Source organism: Athalia rosae, chromosome 3, assembly GCF_917208135.1.
Source record: "Athalia rosae chromosome 3, iyAthRosa1.1, whole genome shotgun sequence".
Classification (NCBI taxonomy): Eukaryota; Metazoa; Arthropoda; class Insecta; order Hymenoptera; family Athaliidae; genus Athalia; species Athalia rosae.
In genome coordinates this window covers 8,128,630-8,152,516 of record NC_064028.1, presented here as the reverse complement: position 1 = coordinate 8,152,516, position 23,887 = coordinate 8,128,630, and the positions used below count along the sequence as shown (strand labels likewise).

The 23,887-nt window shown below is 41.4% G+C and overlaps 4 protein-coding genes across 4 annotated transcripts; all 4 read left to right on the top strand.

Moving 5' to 3' along the window:
- The first annotated feature begins 365 nt into the window (after nt 1-365).
- On the top strand, nt 366-7,554 carry LOC105689943. The gene is made up of 21 exons (XM_048651851.1): nt 366-795; nt 1,027-1,167; nt 1,438-1,591; nt 2,246-2,431; nt 2,518-2,708; nt 2,781-2,958; nt 3,060-3,152; nt 3,337-3,440; nt 3,517-3,782; nt 3,860-4,084; nt 4,249-4,351; nt 4,800-5,096; nt 5,181-5,327; nt 5,420-5,567; nt 5,636-5,821; nt 5,888-6,078; nt 6,146-6,323; nt 6,394-6,486; nt 6,561-6,664; nt 6,745-7,013; nt 7,096-7,554. The coding sequence occupies exons 1-21, from the start codon at nt 601-603 to the stop codon at nt 7,331-7,333; spliced, it is 3,687 nt and encodes a 1,228-aa protein (XP_048507808.1). The 5' UTR covers nt 366-600; the 3' UTR covers nt 7,334-7,554.
- A 143-nt stretch (nt 7,555-7,697) lies between these two features.
- On the top strand, nt 7,698-10,653 carry LOC105689981 (pyrethroid hydrolase Ces2a-like). The gene is made up of 10 exons (XM_012407437.3): nt 7,698-8,175; nt 8,237-8,365; nt 8,438-8,594; nt 8,684-8,869; nt 8,949-9,142; nt 9,206-9,383; nt 9,477-9,569; nt 9,820-9,926; nt 10,028-10,287; nt 10,402-10,653. The coding sequence occupies exons 1-10, from the start codon at nt 7,984-7,986 to the stop codon at nt 10,613-10,615; spliced, it is 1,710 nt and encodes a 569-aa protein (XP_012262860.2). The 5' UTR covers nt 7,698-7,983; the 3' UTR covers nt 10,616-10,653.
- Nucleotides 10,654-10,794: 141 nt separating this feature from the next.
- LOC105689980 (juvenile hormone esterase-like) lies at nt 10,795-13,951 on the top strand. Its single transcript, XM_012407436.3, has 10 exons — nt 10,795-11,720; nt 11,795-11,935; nt 11,990-12,134; nt 12,193-12,378; nt 12,461-12,651; nt 12,749-12,926; nt 12,987-13,076; nt 13,131-13,234; nt 13,331-13,599; nt 13,660-13,951. Exons 1-10 carry the CDS (start codon nt 11,523-11,525, stop codon nt 13,904-13,906), a joined length of 1,749 nt encoding a protein of 582 aa, XP_012262859.2. The 5' UTR covers nt 10,795-11,522; the 3' UTR covers nt 13,907-13,951.
- A 244-nt stretch (nt 13,952-14,195) lies between these two features.
- On the top strand, nt 14,196-18,456 carry LOC105689945 (transcription factor sox-3-like). Its single transcript, XM_012407340.3, has 2 exons — nt 14,196-18,049; nt 18,126-18,456. The coding sequence occupies exons 1-2, from the start codon at nt 17,577-17,579 to the stop codon at nt 18,397-18,399; spliced, it is 747 nt and encodes a 248-aa protein (XP_012262763.2). The 5' UTR covers nt 14,196-17,576; the 3' UTR covers nt 18,400-18,456.
- Nucleotides 18,457-23,887: the final 5,431 nt, after the last annotated feature.

Here is a 23,887-nt window from a genome sequence, read left to right as displayed (position 1 = left end):
CGATTCACTAGACTGATTTTATCTTAGAGCCAATTTTCACGAAACCACTAAAACCTTGATCTCTTCTTCATCGTTGGCGATATAGATATTCTAGCGCAGTGGGAGTGTTATATCAACGTCTGCGTAAATTTTATTTCATTTTATGAAATTTTTTTCACTCGCATAGTAATATTGTTTGCTCCTCTATATATAATTCAATGAACAAGCGTTGCCGGTTACATCAGCGTGTAATCTTGCTGACGAAATCTTCGATTATAAATTTACAAAATCTCATTAACTGTGAGAATGACAATGCAGATATGATTCGCTATCAGGAGAGAGCTTTCGTAGAGTAACGATATTACACACCTAGTTGAAAAAATAGGAAAACGTGATGGTCGCAGGTCCTTCTAGCGTCAGTCCGCCGCAGGCTTTCACTTGAACAAGTTCATCTAGTACATATTTACAATGATCGCTTGGGTTGGTGCCAGAAAATAATTTAATAATAACAGCAACTCTAGTCATTTTTCTTTGGTTTTTCAATTAAATATTTTAAATCCTAACCGACATAAGTCGACTGCAATTCATTTTTTTTAATCGAGACATTACTCGCTAATTAAAATGCATAATCTAATCGGGTTTTTGGCATCGGCTTACCTAATCACCGGGGTTTTTGGATTCGGGACAAATTTGACCATCGATGGATTAGGACAAATTATTGGAACAGAAGATAAAACGGCGTGGTCAGGTAGGACGATTTACTCCTTCAAGGGAATCCCTTACGCTGAACCACCGGTCGGAGACTTAAGATTCAAGGTAACGAATTTTTTTTCGTAATATCTCGAAAATGTTGTCACCAAATTTTACTTAATTTTTTTCGTATGCATGCAATCTTACCACCCACGCAGACTTTCTATTATACGGAAAATTTTTCGGCGAAGACTTAAATTTGCATAACGCTGATACGGGGAGAAAAAGAAGAGAAAGCTGTGATTAACATCGAGAAATTTATTGCCGCAGACCGCGTGATTTATAATTTACTTTCAGCCACCCGTGAAACTCGAAACATGGAACGGGACGTTTTACGCAACGGATTTTGGAAGTATTTGCCCCCAAAATACCGGCCGAAACATACCAATGCCCAACGACGATGAGGACTGTTTGACGTTGAACGTTTACGTACCAGAGGTATGAAATTTTTAATTTAACGCATTGACGAGTCAACCATAAATTTTCGATGGACTCGGTAAACAGCACGCATAATCCTCCTTCTGGCAAACTTTCGATACGCCGTACTATGCGTACGAAGAATTATCTATCGCGGATTATCTGCATTTTACGCGGAGTCGGTTGATCGCCATTGAGGAGGTTGGAATATAGTAACAAAAAAAAAAAACAACAAATTTCATTCACTCCGAAATTTGTGCGTTACTTTTTCTCAGATCTGAAAATTCGCAGGTCGGTTCCGAGGCCAGCGACGATCTCTTACCGGTGATGATATTTTTCCACGGAGGGACTTTCATCAGCAATTACGCAGCGATGTACAAGCCAAATTTTCTGCTGGAGGAAAACGTTATCCTTGTGGTACCGCAATTCCGATTGGGACTTTTGGGTAATTTTTCTATACTTCCGTACAACACGTTACCGTACATCCATAATGCAAGTATCGCTGTGTTATCTCCGCGACTCTTTTTTTTCTTCTATTGATTTTTATTCACGCTAGATCAAGACCCGATCGCACATTATCGCGAATGTTATTATCGATGGACCGTCCACACGCTCACTCTACGTTGATTAATTTTTGTTCGGAATAGCCAAGTAACACTTTTTTTTTCGCTAACGAGCTGATAAGACCGACTGATTCCCGTGTGAATCAGACTGGAATTGCGCATATCAGTTGCATGAAAACTATCGATTTCGACTCCGCGATGCTTCAGTGAGTAACTTTTATCGGCACCGAAAAAACATAGTTTTTCATCTAACGACGATTATTTGCGATAGGAACAAACCGAATGTGAACGTGTCTCTATCTAATCAGTGATCGATCACTGAAAACCAACATAGAATTTCAAACAACCTTCGAATACTCCTGAATTTCGATACGATAAATGGCAGTTATATCATGCCTGACGAATCATCGACGTCAATAAATTGATAAGCTCGCGAAACTGATTTAAAACGACATCGATAATCGATCACGCGAATCTCCACACTCACAAATGAATCGTCCGATTTTTTTAATCAAAATTTTTTTTCAAAATCTCAGGTCTTTTATCTCTGCAAACGGACGATATTCCCGGCAATGTACAGTTTCTGGATCAAATAATGGCGATGCAATGGGTGCAGGATAATATTCGTCATTTTGGCGGTGATCCTGGCAAAGTGACTCTGTTTGGTCAGAGCTCTGGCGCGGCTGCGGTGAACCTTCATCAATTCAGTCCTCTGTCGGAAGGTTGGAAAAAGAGAAAAAAAGACCGGAAACGACGACCGTCGGGTTATCGTAAATTCTAGAGAATATAAATATCGATCCTTTTCCAGGACTCTTTCATCAAGTTATAATCCAGAGTGGATCGGCGTTCGCGCCGTGGGTTAAGGACTCTAACCCGGTTCACTCGGCCAAACTTATTGGAAAGTTTGTCGATTGTACGCAAACGAATCTTACGGAATTAGCAGCTTGTTACCAAAATTCATCGGTTACAAATCTGCTGGACGGTTTCCAGGCATACGCGGTAATGATCTTCGATCTTGATTACTCGATTCGACGGACTGACGAAACTAAATACATTCGACTATAATTTTAGGAGGTATACGGTCCCACTGGATCGGCATTGATGGGAGGTAACAAAGCGGTTATTCAAACTGCCGGTGAACAAAAATTTTTGGTAGAAGATCCGAAATCTTTGTTAACCAGGGGTAAATACCGTAAGATGCCTATGATCGGAGGTGCCACGAAACACGACGGCAGTTACGCGTTCGCACGTAAGTGGTACCCGGTTCTTCCCTTCTGAATCAATTTTTTCAGGATTTTAAAACGATCGATGATTAAATTGGAATTACCATTTTTTTGCCCCCCCCCAAAGTATTTTACGCCGCCTATTTCGCACCGAACGGACTCACCAACAATACCGAATTCTTGACCTACGACCTACCAGCCGTAATTTCCGAAGTTTTTGGTAAGTTTACAAATGAGAATTAATTCTACATTGCGTATTGCGGTAATTTAAAACCGTAATGAACAGATACTGATCGTATATATATATTCATCGTTCGAAATCTACTTCGTCAAATTCTCTCCTCCACTAATTGTACATTCGTCAGGAATCCGAACGACATTTGACAAAACATTGATCATTACAGGAATCCAAGATGATACAGACGGAGTTACGCAGACTTTGATTCAAACGCATTACAACGAAGGAGACGTCGGAGACTTTGACAAAATGGTTCCAGGGCTCATAGACGTAATGAGAAAAACGAATAAATCATCAACGATTATCATTGCAAAGAACCCATTCAATTTTCCATATATTTCAACAGATCGTCGGTGTCTTCGCTTTCAAGGCTGGAGTATTCAAAATGCTGCAAGAGAATCACCGTACGAATAATTCCTACCTGTACAGATTTGGACACTTCGGTACAGAGCGAGTAATGGATTGGGTAGCAGATCTATTCCCGTTTGATCTTGGGGTCGGTCACAGCGACGACCTTTCTTACCTTTTCCCAACGCTCGACGTCACCGCTGCCCAAGATCGTGCCGTAGTCGAAAGGATGGTTAAGCTGTGGACGAGCTTTGCCGCCACTGGGTAAAAAAAGTCTTTGCTTTATCGGCCGTCACATCTTAGCCGCATCGATATACAACCGTTCGATTTATCCTTTCCAGGGTTCCAGTCGCGGATGGTAAATCGTGGGAACCGATGACCAACGCTTTCGGGCCCTACCTAATTATTGACGAAGAATTCTACGCCGGCGACAATTATTTAACGGAACAGACAATCGCTCTGCGGGAGGGTTTGCTACCCGTGAAGAGATCATCGGCATTCGTCACCGCGCCGCTCAAGTCTCTGATAGCCATTCTGATGATTCTGTGTTCAATTTTTAGGCGATAGTAATTTAAATAATGTACGATACTTGTCGTTGTAAGTGAGATTTGTAATAGATCCGATTCAGTACAAACCAAAGCTATTGTCAGCCCTTGGAAGAAAGAGAGAGAAAAAAAAACAAACAAACAGAACAGATCGAATGTACGTAAATTTGTGTATCCCATGAAAGTTCGATACAGGAAATGTTCTCGCTGCAGAGCGAATTGAAAGACTCCAGACTCTGGGATCTGAAAATTTTGGAACTGTTCCAAGAATCGTTTTTGTTGTTTTGCGTTCTCCGATCCGATCATTAACATCCAAACGCCTATGACCGAGATTTGGATTTTGAGATTCGAAAATTCTCATTCAAAATAAAATAACAATTACCGTACACATCCAGTACGTGGTTTCGTTTGTAGTTTTTGAAACCGGTTTAATTGAAGCTGTAAAGTTCAATTGAAAGTGGGCGACCTCGTGGCCAGTAAAAGACGTGAGGTCTACAAGAGAGGAGAATAGAAGAGATCGACGGTTGAATTCAGCCCAGGTTTTCTCAGTCGTTAGAGCTATTCAATGGCTAGCGATCTTAATTTAGATCTGATTCTAAAACTACGAACACGTAGGTGTAGACGGAATAGAGAAACCATCCGATAAAACAAAAATACAAAATAGAGTAGACATAACAAAATCAACATTGGTGTTCTTAATTTAAAACCACGCGCGAACGCGGGGTTTTCGTTATAGGTGGATCATTCGGGACAAGCGAGCAGTTTTAGTCGTGCCGTCGAGTCAATGAGAGTAAAACTTATTGTGAGATACAAGTGTGATGTTTATTCAAACATAATGATTACCAATGTTACGATATTGTTGTTCAGTTGCTTACTGGTCAGTTCAGCAATTAAGATAAACACCAACGTCAGCGTCGACGGATTGGGAAACGTTATCGGATCGCAAGAAGAGACCAAATGGTCGAAAAGAACAATATACTCCTTCAGAGGAATCCCATACGCGAAACCACCCGTAGGAGATTTACGATTTAGAGTGAGTTCAATCGGAATTATCAGTCTCCCCGACTTTCCCTCGATCGAACGAACAACGGCATCAATTGAATCTGATTCGTTTTAGCCGCCGGTCAAAGTTACCACATGGAACGGCACTCTGAACGCTAAGAGTTTCGGCAACATTTGCCCACAAAATCGAGTTGCCGTTACACTGCTGCAATTGTCTGGTGTCGACGAGGACTGTTTGACGCTAAATGTGTACGTCCCCGAGGTGAAAATCCATCCACAGTTGTTGTACGTTGTAATATAATTACGAGCGGTCGTTTCTCGATTATAAGAAGAATTTTCACGATCAATTCCCAGGTCCGAAACGATAGCGCACCTCTACCGGTGATGATTTATCTCCACGGCGGAAGTTTCATGATCGGTTACGCCCAACTCCACGAACCGCATCATCTATTGGAAGAAAACATTATCCTTGTAGTCCCCCAGTTTCGTTTGGGTCCATTAGGTGAGCGGTAGGACGACTCTTTTCGGGGTACATCTACGCCCAGTTTCCTCAAACTTTTCAAATTTTAGGACTATTGTGCTTGCAAACTGAAGAGATTCCGGGCAACGTTCAATTCCTCGATCAGATAATGGCGATGAAATGGGTCCGGGACAATATCCGCTACTTTGGGGGTGACCCGAACAGGGTGACATTGGTGGGTCAGAGTTCAGGCGGAGCTACGGTGAACCTTCACCAAGTCAGTCCACTGTCCAAAGGTAAAACTAGTCGCGGACGACGATTTGCCGCGATACTACAGATCGACGTTACCCGATGATTTTCAGGACTCTTTCACCAGGCAATTATCCAGAGTGGCTCGGTATTCGGACAGTGGGTGACCGACCATAATCCGGTGGAAAACGCCAGGACATTGGGCGAAATAGTCGGATGCAATCAAACGAATTTGAACCAGTTGGCAGCGTGTTTCAAGAATTTGGACGTCTCGGATCTTTTGGACGGTTTCGAATGGTATTTGGTGAGTTGGAAATTACGCTGACTGTTACAGTGGTTGGTTTCCTTTCGTTATTCATTGTCGCATGCAGGGAATATATTCCTCCAAAGGAGTCCGAGCAACCGGAGGAAACAAGGTCGTTGTTCAGAAAGCAGGAAAGCAAAGATTTCTCGAAGAAGATCCAGCTATACTCATTGCCTCGGGAGAATATAACCACGTACCAATGATCGGTGGAACGACGAAGCACGACGGAAGTTTCGTTCTCGCAGGTAATCGATCACTCCCAACGATATTTCGATCGAAATAAATTTCCAAATTTTTCGCTCTCTCCGCCATCAGCTTTCTACGCGAATCGTTTGGTTCCCGAAGGCCTCGAAAATGACAGGGAATTCTTGACTCACAACTTGACTGCTTGGATCGCAACCGATTTGGGTTAGTGAACAACTGTTGTTAATACATGTCAATATTCTCCGGCTCATTTGATCGGCATTGTCTCTTCCCGGTAGGGGTCATCGACGACATCGGTGTCGTGACCCAGGCGCTAATGAAGCTGAATTTCGATGAGGAGGACATCGGCGATTATTCGAAAATGTTTCCTGGACTGACAGATGTGAGAGCTGTCCCATGTAAAATAACATTTCGAGATAACACGCGAATTTTTATAGTTACAATTTATTATTCTTTCACCAGATATGCGGAGTCCTCAGCATAAAATCCGGAGTGTTCAGAGTGATGCAAAAGAACTGCATCGAGAAACCCTCCTACCTCTACAGGTTCGGATATTCCGGTAAACATTCGTCATCCTGGTATATCCCTCCCGAAGCTTACCCCTACGATACCGGAATTACCCACGGGGATGAGCTCATCTACCTCTTTCCGATGTTCGACGATCTACCGGAAAAAGATATCACCGTTGCGAAAAGAATCGTCAAATTATGGGCAAGCTTCGTAGCCAACGGGTGAGTTCGAATGCTCGGTGTTGAAAATCTCACAGAAATACGGAGGGTTGAAAACAGGAATGTGTGCTTGCTTTCGTCGCAGAACACCGGAAGCCGACGGTGAGAGTTGGAAGCCGATGACCACTCCGTTCGGACCCTACCTAATCATCGGAGAAGACTTGTCCTACGCCAAAAATTATTTGTCAGAGCTCACCATAGCGAAACGAGACGGTTTCAAGGGTGATACATCCAAATCCGAGGCGAATTCAATCGAGCATAATCGATTCACCCTGTTCCTGACGACGATATGGTTGATCGCAATTATTATAATGGAAAGATAATAGTAGGTTATTATCGATTCGCAGAGAGACCAATAGAGATACCCATCTTTGATTGATATACCTATGTGTTGTAATTTCACCCACGCAAAAGAAAATTATTTACCGGATGTGTTTTATCCTAAAGACATCGAGTGCGCAGCCCAATCAGAAATTGCAACGAATCGTTAATATAATTCAAGGGTATTTGTACTCGTAATAAAATATTGGTACTTCAAAAGATAGATAGCACGTGGCACTATATAATTGTCATATTGTTATCGCTATGAATTAACTCGTACTTATGATGTGGGAGGGGAGGGGGGGGGTTTATAATACTCGAGTTATTCGTATATTGATTCGTTTTTTTTGCGCCACTCTTGCAGCGAATCAGTCGTACGTTGCGAAATATACTACTACGCGAATTCAAGCGTGAGTATATAATTGGACCGATACGAAGTATTACAGCGAATACTCACGTACGTATTATCGGACTCGGAATTACATATATGACAGAGAAGTGGAAAGAAACAAGCAATCTTCACAAAGCGGTTGATAAGCGACAAACTTGTGCGGAAAAAAGTCAACGTTAATACAATAACAGAATTAGAATAGAATATTCGCGTTGCATATAGAGTAGACCGTCCCGTCTTTCGATATTCGAACGTATCGCGATGTTGCTTCGCGGTTTTTCGTTTCTCGCTTTGTTAAATCTAGTGTTTGGATTATCGAGCAATTACCTATCGGTCGGTGATCTCGGAAACGTCGTCGGTGTCGTCAACAGAACCGAATGGACCGACAGAAGGGTTTTCGCATTCAGAGGAATCCCCTACGCCGAACCTCCAGTAGGAGATCTGAGATTCAGAGTAAGTTTTTCAGAAAAACAAACGATCCGAATTATTCTCAAATCATCTATACGAATTGTAGCCACCGGTGAGAGTTGAATCATGGGGTAACGAGGTTTTAGACGCGACAGCGTACGGACCGGCCTGTCCTCAGGAGGACTCGTCCTATACCTCCGAAAATTGTTTGACGTTGGGTGTTTTTGTTCCCGAGGTTCGTTCGCACGCTAGCAAATGTTCGTTAAAAAATTATTATCATCGATAACTCAGACGATATTTTGGACAGACCGAGCACTTGGACAACGGAACGCTTTTGCCGGTTTTGATTTATATCCACGGAGGTACATTTAGGGAAGGATCGGCCATCACGAAGGATCCTGTTCGCCTGCTTTTCGAAAGTGACTTGATCGTCGTTGTGCCGCAATTTCGATTAGGACTGCTAGGTTCAAATTTCCTTAACACCAAAATTCAGTAGCTTTATTTCAACTGTATTTCAAATCAGTTTCCTGACCGAATTTGTGCGAAAAACTAGGTCTTTATTCTCTGCAAACCGACGATGTTCCCGGCAACGTTCAATTTCTCGATCAAATTATGGCGATGCAATGGGTACAGGACAACATCGAGTACTTCGGCGGTGACAAGAATAGAGTGACGCTTTGGGGGCAAAGTTCGGGGGCAGCATCGGTGCATTTCCATCTTTTGAGTCCGTTGACGGAAGGTGAGAGACGTGTCGCGCTTAGATTCGCGTGACGAAAGCGTTGGAAAATTTTAGTGGGCAAATGAGTTTTTATGTTCAGGTCTGTTTCATCAAACGATTTTGCAAAGCGGTAGCGCTCTTCGAACCTACGGAATCGACCCCCGTCCGGAAGAATCTGGTGTTATACTAGCGAATTATTGCGGTTGTAGGAATGCAACGAATGTGGATGAAATTACTTACTGCATGAAAGCGTTACCCGTCGACGAAATCCTCAACTGCAGCATCGGCTATCTCGTAAGTTGTTCAATTTCTGCAAACGAAATGCAAACTGATAAATATTGGCAATGATTATCCAAGAAAGAGACGATAGACGACGGTTTAACGAGAGCTAAGAGTCACATGGCGGTGATTCAAAAAGCTGGGGAGCAAAAATTTTTGGTATCGGATCCGGCGGAGGCTTTGGTAGCGGGTAATTTCCTCAAATTACCGATGTTGGGTGGCGTGGCGAAAAACGACGGCAGTCATTACACGATGCGTAAATAAAATTTTCGTATTTGTGTGTCTCCGTGCAGTCTTCACGATTTTAATTACAATTCATTAATCAAAGATTTTTTTCTAATCAGCACAGAACTCTACGACGACATACTAGTTCCGCACGGTCTCGATAAGGATGAAAATTATTTACGAGATAATTTTACGTCATACGTTATCAAGTGGATGGGTGAGTACATATTTGCATTAAAATGTTCAGATCTGTTCAGATACCGTATTATGTCAACATAAATAAATGATTATATCACACAAAGTGTCATTTGTACGTGATCTGGGATGTCTGTTTTGTTTTAAAATTCGGATAACGATCAGCCACTCGAACGATATTTCATGGCCAATCGCGAGATCCATCTCTATCGCGAGGGGTTTGATTATTCCAATGTCCAGAGGCACGAATCAAACGATCGAAATGATTTTAGGTATTCCGGACATCACGGGCACCGTTAAACAACTGATGAAAAAAACCTATTTCCCGAATGAACTGCAGACCTATGATCTGGCCTCGGTTATTCCAGGTATAAGGGATGTACGTACAGATTCAAGGATCGAAACTTACCATCATCAAACGCTGCATTTATCAATTATTTCATTTTTTTTAATTTTGATTTTAAAATTCTTTTTATTCAGATGTGTTCTTTGATCGCTTACAAATCTGGCGGTTACGAAACGGTCCATGCGAACCGAAAGTTCAAAGACACGTACGTCTATACGTTCGATTATCTCGTCGACGATCCATTTTCGTTCAAACTCCCGTACCCTTTCGAAGTCGGGGTTACGCACGGTGACGATTTCAAATTGATGTTTCCCGCCCAAGATTACCACAGAGAACTAAACGTTGACATGGCAAAGTTGTTGATCAGACTCTGGACAAGTTTCGCGATAAATGGGTGGGTACAGGAGAGAAATGATTTCTTTAAAAAATTTTCCCCGACGAAACGAATGATCAGGGATTTCTGTCGTACCAAGTGTGAGTAACGTGAATTTCTTCTTACCGTTCGCAGAGTACCATCGGCGCACGGTGTGACTTGGCCGGTAATGTCGACTCCCGTCGGTCCGTATTTGGTCATCGATAGTCAACCGTCCGTCAGGGATAACTTTATCGACGAATTCGTTACGATAGATACCAGCGTCGGATCATCGTCTTTGTCAGATTTTAAAATACGATACGGCTGGCTCTTGATAGTCACGATATTCTTGCTTCGTATCAATTATTGACGCGTGATCATTGAATAAACATGAGAATACTCGGAAAATAGTTTGAGTTTTTTTTCCTCTCGCCGTTCGTACAACGATATAATTATAGACTGCGACCGTGCTCTCGTATTTTTCCTTAACCCATTTTTTTCCCGTATCTTATCACAGTTCCATTGGTTTTATACCTACTATGCACACTTGCGGCCTACAGTTTGCGGCTAAGTTTCCGCTAGAAGATTGCAACTACGGATTGGAATGCGAGTAATAGCTAAGTCATTGTAAAACGAGTCTCACCGCTTGTACGACGGGATCTCACTACATCAGCAGTCAATGCCAGTGTACGTTTCAAATGCTCGGACGAATTGTCAGCTAAACGCACGCGCGTTCACGTCGATCTCTAATTAATCCGTTTGGAATATTAGTTTTCAAGGTTTTAGGGTATTTTGGTCTTTCGAAGTGTCGTAAAGATCCAACTCTTATCGTCGCGACCGATAGCTCGGTGCCGATGTACCGTGAGTTTCCAATCAAGTGAGCGAGGAATCATTCCGAACATCCATTTGTCGATCCGTAGCCGTTTACTGATCAATTTCTTAACAGAAATCTGAATTCTATCGACGATAATGTTCAAGGCTCTCTGAATAAAACACACCGGTTTTTCCGCGAAGCGAACAAATTGAATCAACGAACAATAGAGCCTGATAAATCGAAGTACAACTTTTATCGATTCCAGTGCTCGTGCATCTTTGAAACGTCCGTTTGGAAGAGAAATTCGGCGATGCAAGGTTAAAAGAGATTGTTCAAGTACTTATAAAATAAATCCAAAAATAAGTGAAACAAAATACCACGCTGTTACCGATGCTAACGATTGTGTGAGAGTGCAGTCTTGGTAAAATCAATTATTGCCGAACGATCGGCATTGCCCAACAGCATGTTGCCGATAATAATTTTCGCATTTCTAACGATTTTAAACATCTCCGAATCGTTTATCACGAGTACCGAAGTGACGATCGGCAAGCTCGGAGTGGCTACAGGAAGATTGGACGAGTCCAAATGGAGTCGAAGGAAATTTTACTCCTTCCAAGGGATTCCTTTCGCCGAACCACCGGTTGGGGATCTACGGTACCGGGTGAGTCCTGTATCGGTTTGTAGAAAATTGACGATTTTTTATCGGAACAATTAAAAATGATCGATCGACTGCAGCCCCCGGTCAAGATGAGCTCCTGGAACGATAAGAAAATTGATGCAACAAAATTTCGAAATATTTGCCCGCAAACTAAACTACCAGGCTACGACGTCGAAGGTTACGACGAGGATTGTCTTCATCTCAACATTTACGTTCCGGTGAGTTTGGATTATCCAAGATTTCGAAACTCGTTTATTCAATTCATTTCTCAGGCAGGTTCGAGGAAGCTTTTGCCGGTGATGATTTGGCTTCACGGTGGTTCATTTATGAGTGGGCACGCGCAGAGATACAAACCCCATTATATTATGGAATCGGACGTAATTCTAGTCGTGCCACAATTCCGTCTCGGTCCTTTAGGTGGGTGATTTCAATCTTGTTGACAAGTTTCAGATCGTTTCAGATTCAATATTTTCAGGTCTCTTGTGTCTGGAAACTGAGGAGATTCCAGGCAATGTTCAATTCCTCGATCAAGTAATGGCGATGGAATGGGTTCGGGATAATATCGAATGCTTCGGTGGCGACTCAAATAGCGTAACATTGTTCGGTCAAAGTTCGGGAGGGTATTCGGTCAACTTACATTTGTTAAGTCCGCTGTCGCGTGGTAATTAAAACTGAACGATTGAAGATAATTTTGTGCTTCGTGAGACCGAAAGTTCGAAAAAAAAATAAAATTTCATTTTCAGGACTCTTTCATCGTACGATTATTCAAAGTAACGCAATTTACACGGTGGGAATAATAGACAAAACCCCTGTTAAAAGTACCGAAGATTTTGCCAACGATTTGGGATGCAACATTGAATCCACTCGGACAATCACCGAATGTTTGAAAAACCTAACAGTCAAAACAATTCTCCAAGGATTTAACACGTACAAAGTAATAATAAAAATTCGAAAAACCGCTTCTCTCTAAATGTACCTGCTTCTTCGACCATCCGTTATTGATACGAATTCTAAAATCCCGATATTTATAGGTGAAAAATTTAGGGAAAGATAAGGATGACTCTGGATGTGATCGTGTAGTGATCCAAAGATCTGGATCGGTGAGATTTCTTCCGGATGAACCGAGCGATTTGATATACGAAGGAAAATATGAAAAACTACCTATGATCGGGGGCACCACGAGCCAAGACGGTAGTCTGCTCGTAACCGGTAAGAGAACGGGGATTTTTAGTTGCAAAAGAAGCCATTGCTGATCATTGAATTTTTCAGGTCTCTACGACGCACTCTCCACGACAAAATATTTGACGGATTCCGATTTTCTCAGTAACGAATTGGTCCCCTGGGCATTGAAACAAATCGGTAAATAATATTGAATAGTTTTTATTTCCGAATTATTATTCCCTTGTTTTACAGGTATCACGGACGAAACTCGCGTGTTTTCGAAACTTTTAATGGATCGGTATTTTCCGAACGGGGAGTCCGGCAATTTTTTAAAAATGGTCCCCGGTCTGACGGACGTGAGTGTACAAAAATTGACCAGCCAAACGCTTCGGAACTTCAGCGTCATCGATGTTTTCTACAATTTTCATCAATTTCGTTTCTTTTTCCGCCAGATCGGCAGCACGCTGATTTTCAAGGCCGGTGTTCATCGGATGTTGCAGGAGAACAGTCGTTTTCAACCGACCTATCTATACACTTTTGATTACGAGGGTAGCCAGACAAGATTCGGCTACGAATCATCTGCTCAATATCCATTTCGTGGCGGAGTCGCCCATTCGGATGACAACATTTACCTATTCCCCTTCCCGGACAAAATGACCGAAGAGGACACGATCGTGGCCAAAATGTTCCTCCAATATTGGACCAATTTCGCTATAAACGGGTGAGTACATAACAATCATTTCAGCTTTTCTGAATCTGAAATCGTTTGAAAATATTGCAGTACCCCGTTCGCGGATCGGGCGATATCTTGGCCGAAAATGACGACGAGGAACGGTCCCTATCTGAAAATCGACTCGAAATCCAGTGTGGGTGATAATTATCTGGACGAATACACAGTGACGATCCGTGAAGGTTTGACAATGAGATCGTCGTCTTCGAGTTCATTCGTTTGCGATATTTTTCTCAACAGGGTAATAAAAACAATCGCGATTTCGTTCCTCGCATTTACGTTCATAAATCGTACTTGAAGAAATGATTGAATCGATCGCGAAAATTACAGATAATTCAACATACGTTACAAGCATATTTTATTTTTCAAATTTTCCTTAATTCTCGTACTTTTTTTTTTTTTTTTGTAATGTTTAAATAATAAATAAAAAAAATCTAGAAAGATATTTCCTGTGAGTACATATGTATATTCAAATACACGTACTATGTACAAGGCTGCTTTTTAAACCGATAACTTTTCAACCCGGTGTACATATAACTACAGCGTCGCAGCTCAGGATATAGATGTCCAATTAAAATTGTGGAGTGCTTCCAGCAGAGTTGTAGCAAAACGTTGACAACCGGATGAAACTCTGATATACATATTTGCGTGCTACACACCTCTTCTGTCAGGTGAAAAGCAAAAAGAAGCAAGTAGAGAAATTCCGACGGTACAACATACGACAGAAATATCACGTGTTACAAATCGACTGCCGCATCAAAGGACAAGTATTTTAACGATGTTCGGCTTTTTTGCAATCGTTCGATCCGAAAATCGAGAGGGATCTTTTTATCTCGTTCTTCTTTTGGCACGAAATGAGAAGGTGAAACAATACGATCCGATGATCCACGTTTTTCTCGAAGATCCGGAGCAATTATTTCTTGGATCGACATCGGATGAAAATAAATAAAAATAAAGACAATTGGAAAAGAGGAAATAATGATAATTCGCTTTCGGGGAATTCACCTAATATTTCGAAAAGGTTCAATTAGTTAATTACGGGTTGATAAGCGTGCTTCGAAGCGTTTCAATCCGTTGGAAAACGCGCTCCACGCTATATCGTACGTATACATACATATGTACGTAAATACCTGTCCTATAATAACCGGTTTGAATCGCAAGTGCGTATGGGGTATACCTGAATCATACACGTGCGCATATACGTACGTATGCGAGTCGTATGTACAATGATAAAACCGTATATACCTAGGTGTAAATACAACGTGTACCGACGTATACGTATAGGTGTACGCGTATAGCGAGGGATAGAAGGTTTACCGGTTACCACCCCCCTGTTGCTGCAGCGAGCGAGTAACCAACTCGGGCGTGGCTTGTTATGTGTTTATGGCAATTATCCACGGATTACCTTATTATTCCACTTTAAGCGCGTTTCAGGATGTGGAAAACGAGTAATTCGAATCAAAGGCGAGACCTACGGAGCTGTGTACGAGCCGCGTCACCTTGTACTTCAACGGTTAGAAACGGGAGAGAGAGAGAGAGAGAGAGAGAGAGAGTAAAGGTGAAAAACGAAAAAAAAAAAAAAAGAGAAAAAGTATATGAAAAAGAAAGAGAACGAATAGCTGAACGCGGGGGACATTTATTAAAAATAATTATGTCATTGTCCGACACAGCGACGGGTAATTCCGACTCCCTCGCCTTGATAAAAACGAGAAGAAAAATATAAATGAAGAAATATCGGATCGATGTCGATTTTGACCTCTTATCTTCGTTGAAATAATAGAAGTAAAACGCTTTTTTCAATATTAACAACGTATATTTGCAGGTGTATTACTTGTCAATATTGAAATTCGATGAATATTTTTCAAAACACCCCATGAGTTGAATGAAGTATAAATACGCATGTTGATAATAGTTATAGTCGCAATTTTCTCTTTGCTTTATTCGTCCCCAGGTGGAATTTAGCGCGTTACACCGGGGCGTTGGTGCAGGTGCGGCGTTAGGGGTGAAAATCAAAGTGTCGAATGTGAGAGTTGAAGGTGCAACGCGCGGTGCAGCGAAATATACTATAAATAAATACACCGCGTGTATTACGCGCGCGTAGTCTAGTTAATGCGCGAGTTTGCTGTACACTATACATATTATTATAACAAATACGCACGTGTGTAAGCGGTGCGTACACGTATATCGTTGCGGGTTAATCTGGGTTCACTTTGCAGGGGGTTATATTTCACCGCACGTGCACAACGACGATGGTACGACAGGTATAATTATTGAACCTAATTACTAATTAGATTCTTAAAAAAACCGCGTTGCGAAAATTCAAGTTTTTTTTTTACGCCTCTTCGTGATACTGATATAAAAAGAGAAAAAGCAAAAGAAAATAAGCGGAAGACAAAGTGAAAAAGAAATGATTTTTTTTTCATTCAATTTCTCGCCTCCAAAAATTGTAATTATAATAATGAGGAAATCTTTCGCTTGGCGGACATGGTTTTTTTTTCACCTCCTATTCAATCGACTTTTAGGCGCGCCACGATTTCGGATCTCACGACATCCCCTAAAAAGTCGAAAATATCGTAGGTAGTTATAAATATAGCACGAGAAATTTAATACAGCGATCGGAGATAGATACTCTCGAATGCAAGAATAATATAAGGGAAGGTATATTGTCAAGGGTGTAAGGCGGGATGCTGTGACAACATGATAAGGCTGTAGAAATGCGGTAGCTATAATGCACGGGGTGTTGTATACGTACAACACCGACGGAAATCACATGCACATACATTGTTACGCCCTACTACCGATATACTAGGTGTATAACGGGTGTGATCTTTCCTCTCTTCGCGATTCCATCGCATCAGAGTCGAAAACTTTCTGGAACCACGACTAAAAATTTCCACCGAATGATAATAACAAATTCGGAGACTCTCTCCTCAATTTTCCATTCGAATAAAGAAAAATGAAAACCTCAAGAATCTCGAGATCTATGCGGCGACGATTTGTGTGTTTTTTTTTTTTGTTTTTTTTTAAACCAATTTATTTCTTTATTTTTTCGTGTTCTATGAATCACTCCGGTGCAGCTATACAAGCGCTTACGATTCGCAGTCTGATGGAAGACTATTTTCTAGTATATAGGTATATATAAACGGGACGTCAAACGCATCGCGAGTATATATATATAACACAATATAAGGGGGAGGATTATATCGAGGTGGTGGTTTTGTCGAAGGGGTGCCCCCTCGGCAAATCCTATTCTACACACTTCTGCAGTGTATAACAGCTCAACAGATTTCATTTAATTTCAATTAAGCTCCACGGATTGCATACGATTTAACACCCGACGATTCTGCATTCTCATCCCCCGTTATACGACTACGTGGAATTACGCGGGTATAATCTGAAAATTATGTATATATATGTCGGTGCGCGTCGAACGTTGAATCGAATTTTCAAAATGTGTACAGCGTTTGTTACGGTGTTTTTTGTTTTGTTTTTTTTTTGTTCGAATTTTGAATTTTGAAAATAGATTACCTAAATGAGTTAATTTCGATTCATTATTACGTATTCAGTGTTATTTTCTTGCCCCGCAATTAGAGCGGTCGAATGTAATACAGATTGGATAACAAAGCTTGAATAATCTAACGATAGAAAATGATCACATAACGAAACGATTGTTGAAAAATTGTTTCTCTTTTGTGTGTGTGCGTGTGTGTGTGTGCTACGCCTATACCACACGTATGATGATATTCCGGAATTATATAGGATCGTCGACATAGACGTAGGTGATGATAATAGGTGCGACCGAAGTTTTGCTTTAGTACAAAACGAACCGTCGTGTACGGTAGAAATGTAGTTGGAAAAATAACGTACAATATAACCGTAACTGAAATTTTTCTTTGCGAAGAAAAAAAGCGGAGCTCAGAAAGTTTTATTCAACGTTTAAAAATCGCGTGCGAATGTTGGTTTGAGCCATGCTTCATCATCATCATCCTCAATTTACCCGAGAGTCGAATACCGCTAAATGCAATCCTCCGGTTTCGAAGAGCGCGTCCTTTAAATCGATCGAGTCGAATGTGAGCGGCGTTAACAACGTCAACGAAGGTTTGCCCCGAAATTGCGATTCCACGAAAGAACTCCACGTGAAAAGACCGATGAACGCGTTCATGGTGTGGTCGAGATTGCAGCGTAAAAAAATCGCCGAGAAATATCCGAAGATGCACAACTCGGAGATATCCAAGAGACTGGGTGCCGAATGGAAAATTTTGAGTGAACAAGAAAAACGACCTTTCATCGACGAGGCCAAAAGACTCAGAATACAACACATGAGGGATCATCCGAACTACAAGTACAGACCCAGAAGGAAGCAAAAAATTCAATTGAAAAATATTCACAAACCGAATCTGCACGCGAATTTTCCGTTCGTCGATCCGATCGAGTTGAGGAGGTGAGGAAGCAACGACAACGTCACCTTAATTCGATTCTTGTTCTCAAGTTTTTCGTTTTTCTTTTTGTTCCCCTAGGTACTATCAGCCGGCTAATTTCGAGTATCCCAAATACTCTGGTAATATTTATCAAGAATCTCCTCCCCTCCCGAGTTACTCGACGTTGTCTTCGGGTTCGGCAGGAATTACAAGTGCAACTTTAGGTTATCAGCAACAACAACAGCAACAACATCATCAACAGCAATTGATTCGTGCGGCAGGAGTTTACGCCTCGGCCTGTACCGATCTGAATACCGGTACATCCATAATCGATTACAATCGTTATCAAAATAATCCCACATATTTTCTATGATCGAAACCTGAAAGGAAGGGGGATGAGGAGGGGGCGAGAAATGAAAAAAAAAAAGAAGAAGAGGTACACCGGGTATATCGTGAGTTGTGATTTCATACCTGATATATTATCCTTACAGAGGTGTGTACGGTGCGTGTACGTCGAAACGATGACAATACATCGTTCGTAGTCGTGAATTTATTCAGGCGAATATTATTGGATTGGAGAGTTTGAAAATCGATGCGATCGTCGTATATGCGAGACGCTCGCTCGGTTATATTCGAACCGGATTAATGAGCTGGGTATTACGAAACAGTGTTCTAAAATCCACATTCATACGAAATCTGATTACCCAAGCGGCCGAATACGCCGTTTGCCTCGTTGCGGGCAAATGAAATTTTCGGACAGGAGAAATTAAATAAACAAACGAATGGGTGAACGAATGAAATAGTGGTTATTCATCGCATAGAACGCGAAAGAATTTTCGCGATTGAAAATATGAGAAAAATGTATAATATACTATAATAACCACCAGTAGCGTGTTGTTATTATCAACATCCGGTGTTCACACTCGCATTTCAGTCGGATTCATAGCCGATCCAATCTCCATTAAAATTCATCTGCAAAACTACATGATCTGGTATGCAATCCAAATATTATCGCATACGTATAACGTAATAGTTAATACGCTTTTGATTACTCCCTACCCGATTTACATTGTTTTCAAAACGTTCCCACGTTCCGGCAAGTTTAACGGCATAAAGGAGAAAAAGAATAAATAAAATGATGATAGTAAACAAAAAAAAACAAAAAAACAAAAAAAAAAACAAATACATCGTACTTGATTGTACAATCAAATGCTGCACCCATGTGCACACAATAATTCACGTTACATAAATGAAAGACAATCGTGTGTATCGCGTTTAATTGTTGCACGTGGTGAAAAAAAAGAAAAAAAAACCATAAAAACTGAATATGAACTTTCGAATATAAAAAAATGTAATACGGATAATAATCGTTCAGATATATATATATATATGTAAATGACAATAACGAGTTATGTAAATAAAATAAGATGAAATGAAGTAAAATAAAGTTGAGTTTGTTTTAGTATCGGGGAAAAGACAAAACGGTAGATAACAGACGAAGAAGAAGAAGAAAAAAAAAAAAAGGTGTGTAACGGTTTTGACAATGGTTTACAAAAGACGAATTGTTCGTTGTTTTTTTGTTTTTTTTTCAATGAAATGTAATAACGCCGCGAATTGCGTCGACGTTTGTACCTGTAATACAATGACCATCCCACGTATTTAACAATGCGCCGGATACGTGTCGAGAAGTTTAAGCTGAAATAATGTTTCAATTATATTCTCAATCGACTGGTGATAATGGGCCAACTGTCACTCCTATCCATAACACGTAATAACCATTTCGCATGGAGGGGTTGGTAATCGGAAAGACGTGGCCCCGTAAAATTTTGGGCGTATTTTTTTGGAAAAACGAAAACATTTCGAGAAAATTAAAAAACACGCTCGACGAATTTATCATTGTTTCAAATTACACGAATCTGTGAAAAAGGATAAAAAAAAAACGAATAGGAAGAAGTGAGAAAAACAGCCGTGTCTTCAGAAAATACCAAGGGTATCGAGATCCTGGATCGGGATTTCGAACAGCTCTCTCGAGGAATAATATTTCGCCGATATGCAACGCGACGACGACGGGCCGGTCGATTATAGAAACTTTCAACAAGATGGAAGTACGGACGGGAATACATTCGTGTAACGTAAACTACCGACAGCTTATCCGCCAAGACCTCCGGGGTCTTTGATTATATCGCTAAGCAAGCAATTGCGTTTTCAAACGAAATTAATTCCGATCACACGACCAACAACCCCGCGGCACCCGTGGCAGTGATTCTCAAAATCGAGTTTTCGCGTCGAAGTAAAAAACCATCGAAATACCTCAATAATTCCTTACCTCGGTTAAAACTTATTCAGAGTCATTTGAATCAACGATCGTTCACAAAAAAATGACCGGTAACTCATTGAAAATTTATTTGAAAAAAAAAAAAAAAAAACGAACCAATAAAAAGACACCTTTGCAAAACGTTCTTTGATTCTTGTTCGGTTGAGTACCTCAAATATTTCAGATCTCCCTTCGATCCGTTGGTGAAGAGGTTGTGAGACGGTTCGCGTCACACCACAGTTGGAAGAGGTTGGATAATTATGCGAGGAGGACATAGGAATTGAGAAATTGGAATATGTGAGATCGTCTTCGTTGACTCTACCTGCCTGCCTGCCTGCCTGCCTGCCTGCCTGGTGCAGCGATGAATGCCGGGAAATACGTCCGCGAAATACGCCGATTAATATATATTCGCTGGATTATTATCAACGCGTTATATAGGGGACTCGTATAGCAAAATTACGTCGAGAGTCGAATTTCCGCGGCGAGGGTAAAATTCGAGTACACAAATACACGGAGGTGGTATATATAACTCGTCCTCCGGATTCAGCCAGACGTCGAGAGAGACCGATGAAAATAAGTTTATTCGAATAATATCCCAATAAGACATCTGAAATTTACATCTTCGATTTACCAACGCTCAAAATAACTCGTCGCGATTGGGAAAATTTCTCGGTAATTTAATCCGAATTAGAAGCAATTTCTATTATTTACCCAACACCCCGTTTAAATCGATTTTGACGATTTGAAATAACAAATTGCATCTCATTTACGATTTCATCCAGTTACCCCTGCGATTCGTGTCAATTTGTATTTACACACAATCCGATCAACCTCGACTTGATCAAAAAAGAAAAACAATCCATTTTCAGTTTTGACGAAGCCTCGTCGAAATGAACCAAATTTCGATCGATACAATAATTTTTTGAATCATCCGTCGACCTCAAAGAAACCAACTCTCGGAAGTCTCACAATTCAAAAATGCAAAATAGTTTATAAAATAATTATTTTCTTCCCTTTTTTCTTTTTTTTATCGCGTTAGTCAGCGCCACACGCATATAACACGTAACATACCCTTTATTGGTTTGTTGGCGTAGGACCCTCTCGTTAACGCATCACCGAATCGATTGCTCGTTGGTATATAGCCATTATATCTGTACGCGGGCTAAGAGCTAAGCCGCATCTATAGCCTCGTTAATTCTGCAGCCTAGTAAAGTCGGTATGTCGCCTGGGGTGGTTGACGGTAAGAGGAGGAGTAAGAGAGAAAGAGGTGGGCGACGACACCCGACATACACGTCAGCGAGGGGGAGTGAAGTGTGGGGAATCAGGTTGCGGATTTGTTTGAGTAGGAAGTTCGGCATATTTCGGGACTGGAGCTGATTCGAAAATGAGAAAGATAGACGAACGAGAGAGGGAGAGGAGGCGAAGGGGGGGGGAGGAGGGAAGGAGGGAAGGAGAACGTGCAGATCCGAGCATATAAATCATTTTCCAAGGGGTTGCGTGGCGTTTCTCCTTACACATCGGTAACAAACGGATTGCATTTAACCGAGATTTCACGGCTAAGATTTCGCGACGTGAAATGTTGGCGACGTTTCTTGAGATATGGGTTATACATATATACCCCCTGCCCCGCGTTGAACCCGTAAACGTCACCAGATGTAGATGTAGATGTGGATGTAAATATAAACGTAGATGGGTTCGAGATATCACTCAACTTGCTTCAAGTGTCATGGATATTGCTGCTTTCAGAAAACGTCTCCTCTCCTCGTACTCGTCGGAGAAACGCCTAATATAACCCCCTCTTCCTCCATATCCATATCTTCATCCACCTCTTTCGCCGACATGCCACCTTTGGATATTCTCTCCTTCCCTCCCTCTCTCTCTCTCTCTCTTTCGCGTTGTGCATAACCGTGAGAATGAGTCTTCATATATCCCTATCGCCATTGCATTTCCTCAACAACTAAAATCCAAGAATGATGAATTCGCGTCGAGGTATTATCCTCACCTTGGAGGCACGATATATCTTCGTAAATTACGCCCGCTTCGGAATTCTTTCGTCCCAGGACTCGGAATATCATATTTTTTCCGCATACACAATCTCATTACGAAATGTCAATCAGACGTTTTATTTATTCGAGTTTCTTCGCCCCCGTAATGATTCGAGTTAGTTTCGCCGCCGTCTGCCTACGGTAGTTCGACTGTCGCGGTTTGACGGCTTGTTAAAATTGAGATGCATTTTCGAAATGAAAAAGAGAGCGAAAGCAAAAAAAAAATCACGCAAATGAAAAGAAAGAAAAATTCGCGTCGAGAAATCTGGTGCAGTGGAGTTCGGTAGTACGTGACAGGTACGTATTCGGTTACCGCGTATGAGTGACATACCCAGATCTAGAAAAAAAAAAACCTCGGATGTCTCTAGTATTTGTGCACAAGATACGATGTGCCTTCAAAAGCGATCCCCTTCACGTCCACGATTTCGTATGTTAAAGGAGGAGAATATTTTTCGGATAAAATTTCCAAAATTTTCAACGATTTCAATAACATTAAGAAACAGAAAAAAGAAAAGTTGGGACTTGTAGTTTCGAAAGAATGGAAATCATGCGATGATAATTGTGCGCCGACACACCCCACTCCTTACCGTTTCGCATAATTGGAACGGGATTTTTCAGCCCATCGCGAGGGATGTTTCGAGGATAATCAATGGGCGTCCCGATTGATGTACTTTCTTTCTTAATTTATCTTTGATTTTTCTTATTTGTTCTCGTCTTTGTTATCGTTGGGGCGAACCTCAATGTATAACGGTCTTCGCGAATGAGGCTTTTTTTTTTACCAATAATAATGTGGGTATATAACGTACAGAGGACAAAAGTCCCATCTATCGCGAGCGTTGAGATCCCATGGGATTTATCCGGTACGGGGGAAGGTTGGAAGGCTTTATCAGCCGACCAACGGAGTGACTGCTAGTGGTGGCGGTGTTTCGGTGGCAGTAAGAATCAGGATACTATCATGAGCCCTGAGTGATTTCCCCCTTTCCACGTTTATCTTTTTTTCGGTTTTTGTTGTTGTTTTTTTTTTTGTTGTTTCTTCCACGACGGTATATAGATATAGAGAGCTGTGCGATGTACAACGGAAGAAGAGAAATGGGGGGTACAAAAAGGACAGAGAAACAGCTCCGCAGCCGATGTTGTTTTTGAGGAGTATGAGAGTAGAGTTTTGTTATAGAAAGGTTTTCGTGTGTATATCTGTATACGTGTAATCCTGGAACAGGTCTGTATCTCGTTTTATTTCCAGGAGCCCCTGGAGAGGCAGAAAACGAGAGAACTACCGAACGAACGAACGAACGAACGAACGAACGAACGTAGTAACGAAACCATCCCAAATGAACAACCTTTGTTTTATACGCGACGAGCGCTTGGAGTATAGGTTAATATATCTGAGCGACAGAAAGCCTTCTGGCTTCGAGCTTCGAGCTTCCAGTTTCCAGCTTCCAGCCTCTAGTCTCCTGCCGCCTGCAGCCAGTTTTCATTATTCCGAAAGAATAAGGTAGAGGATT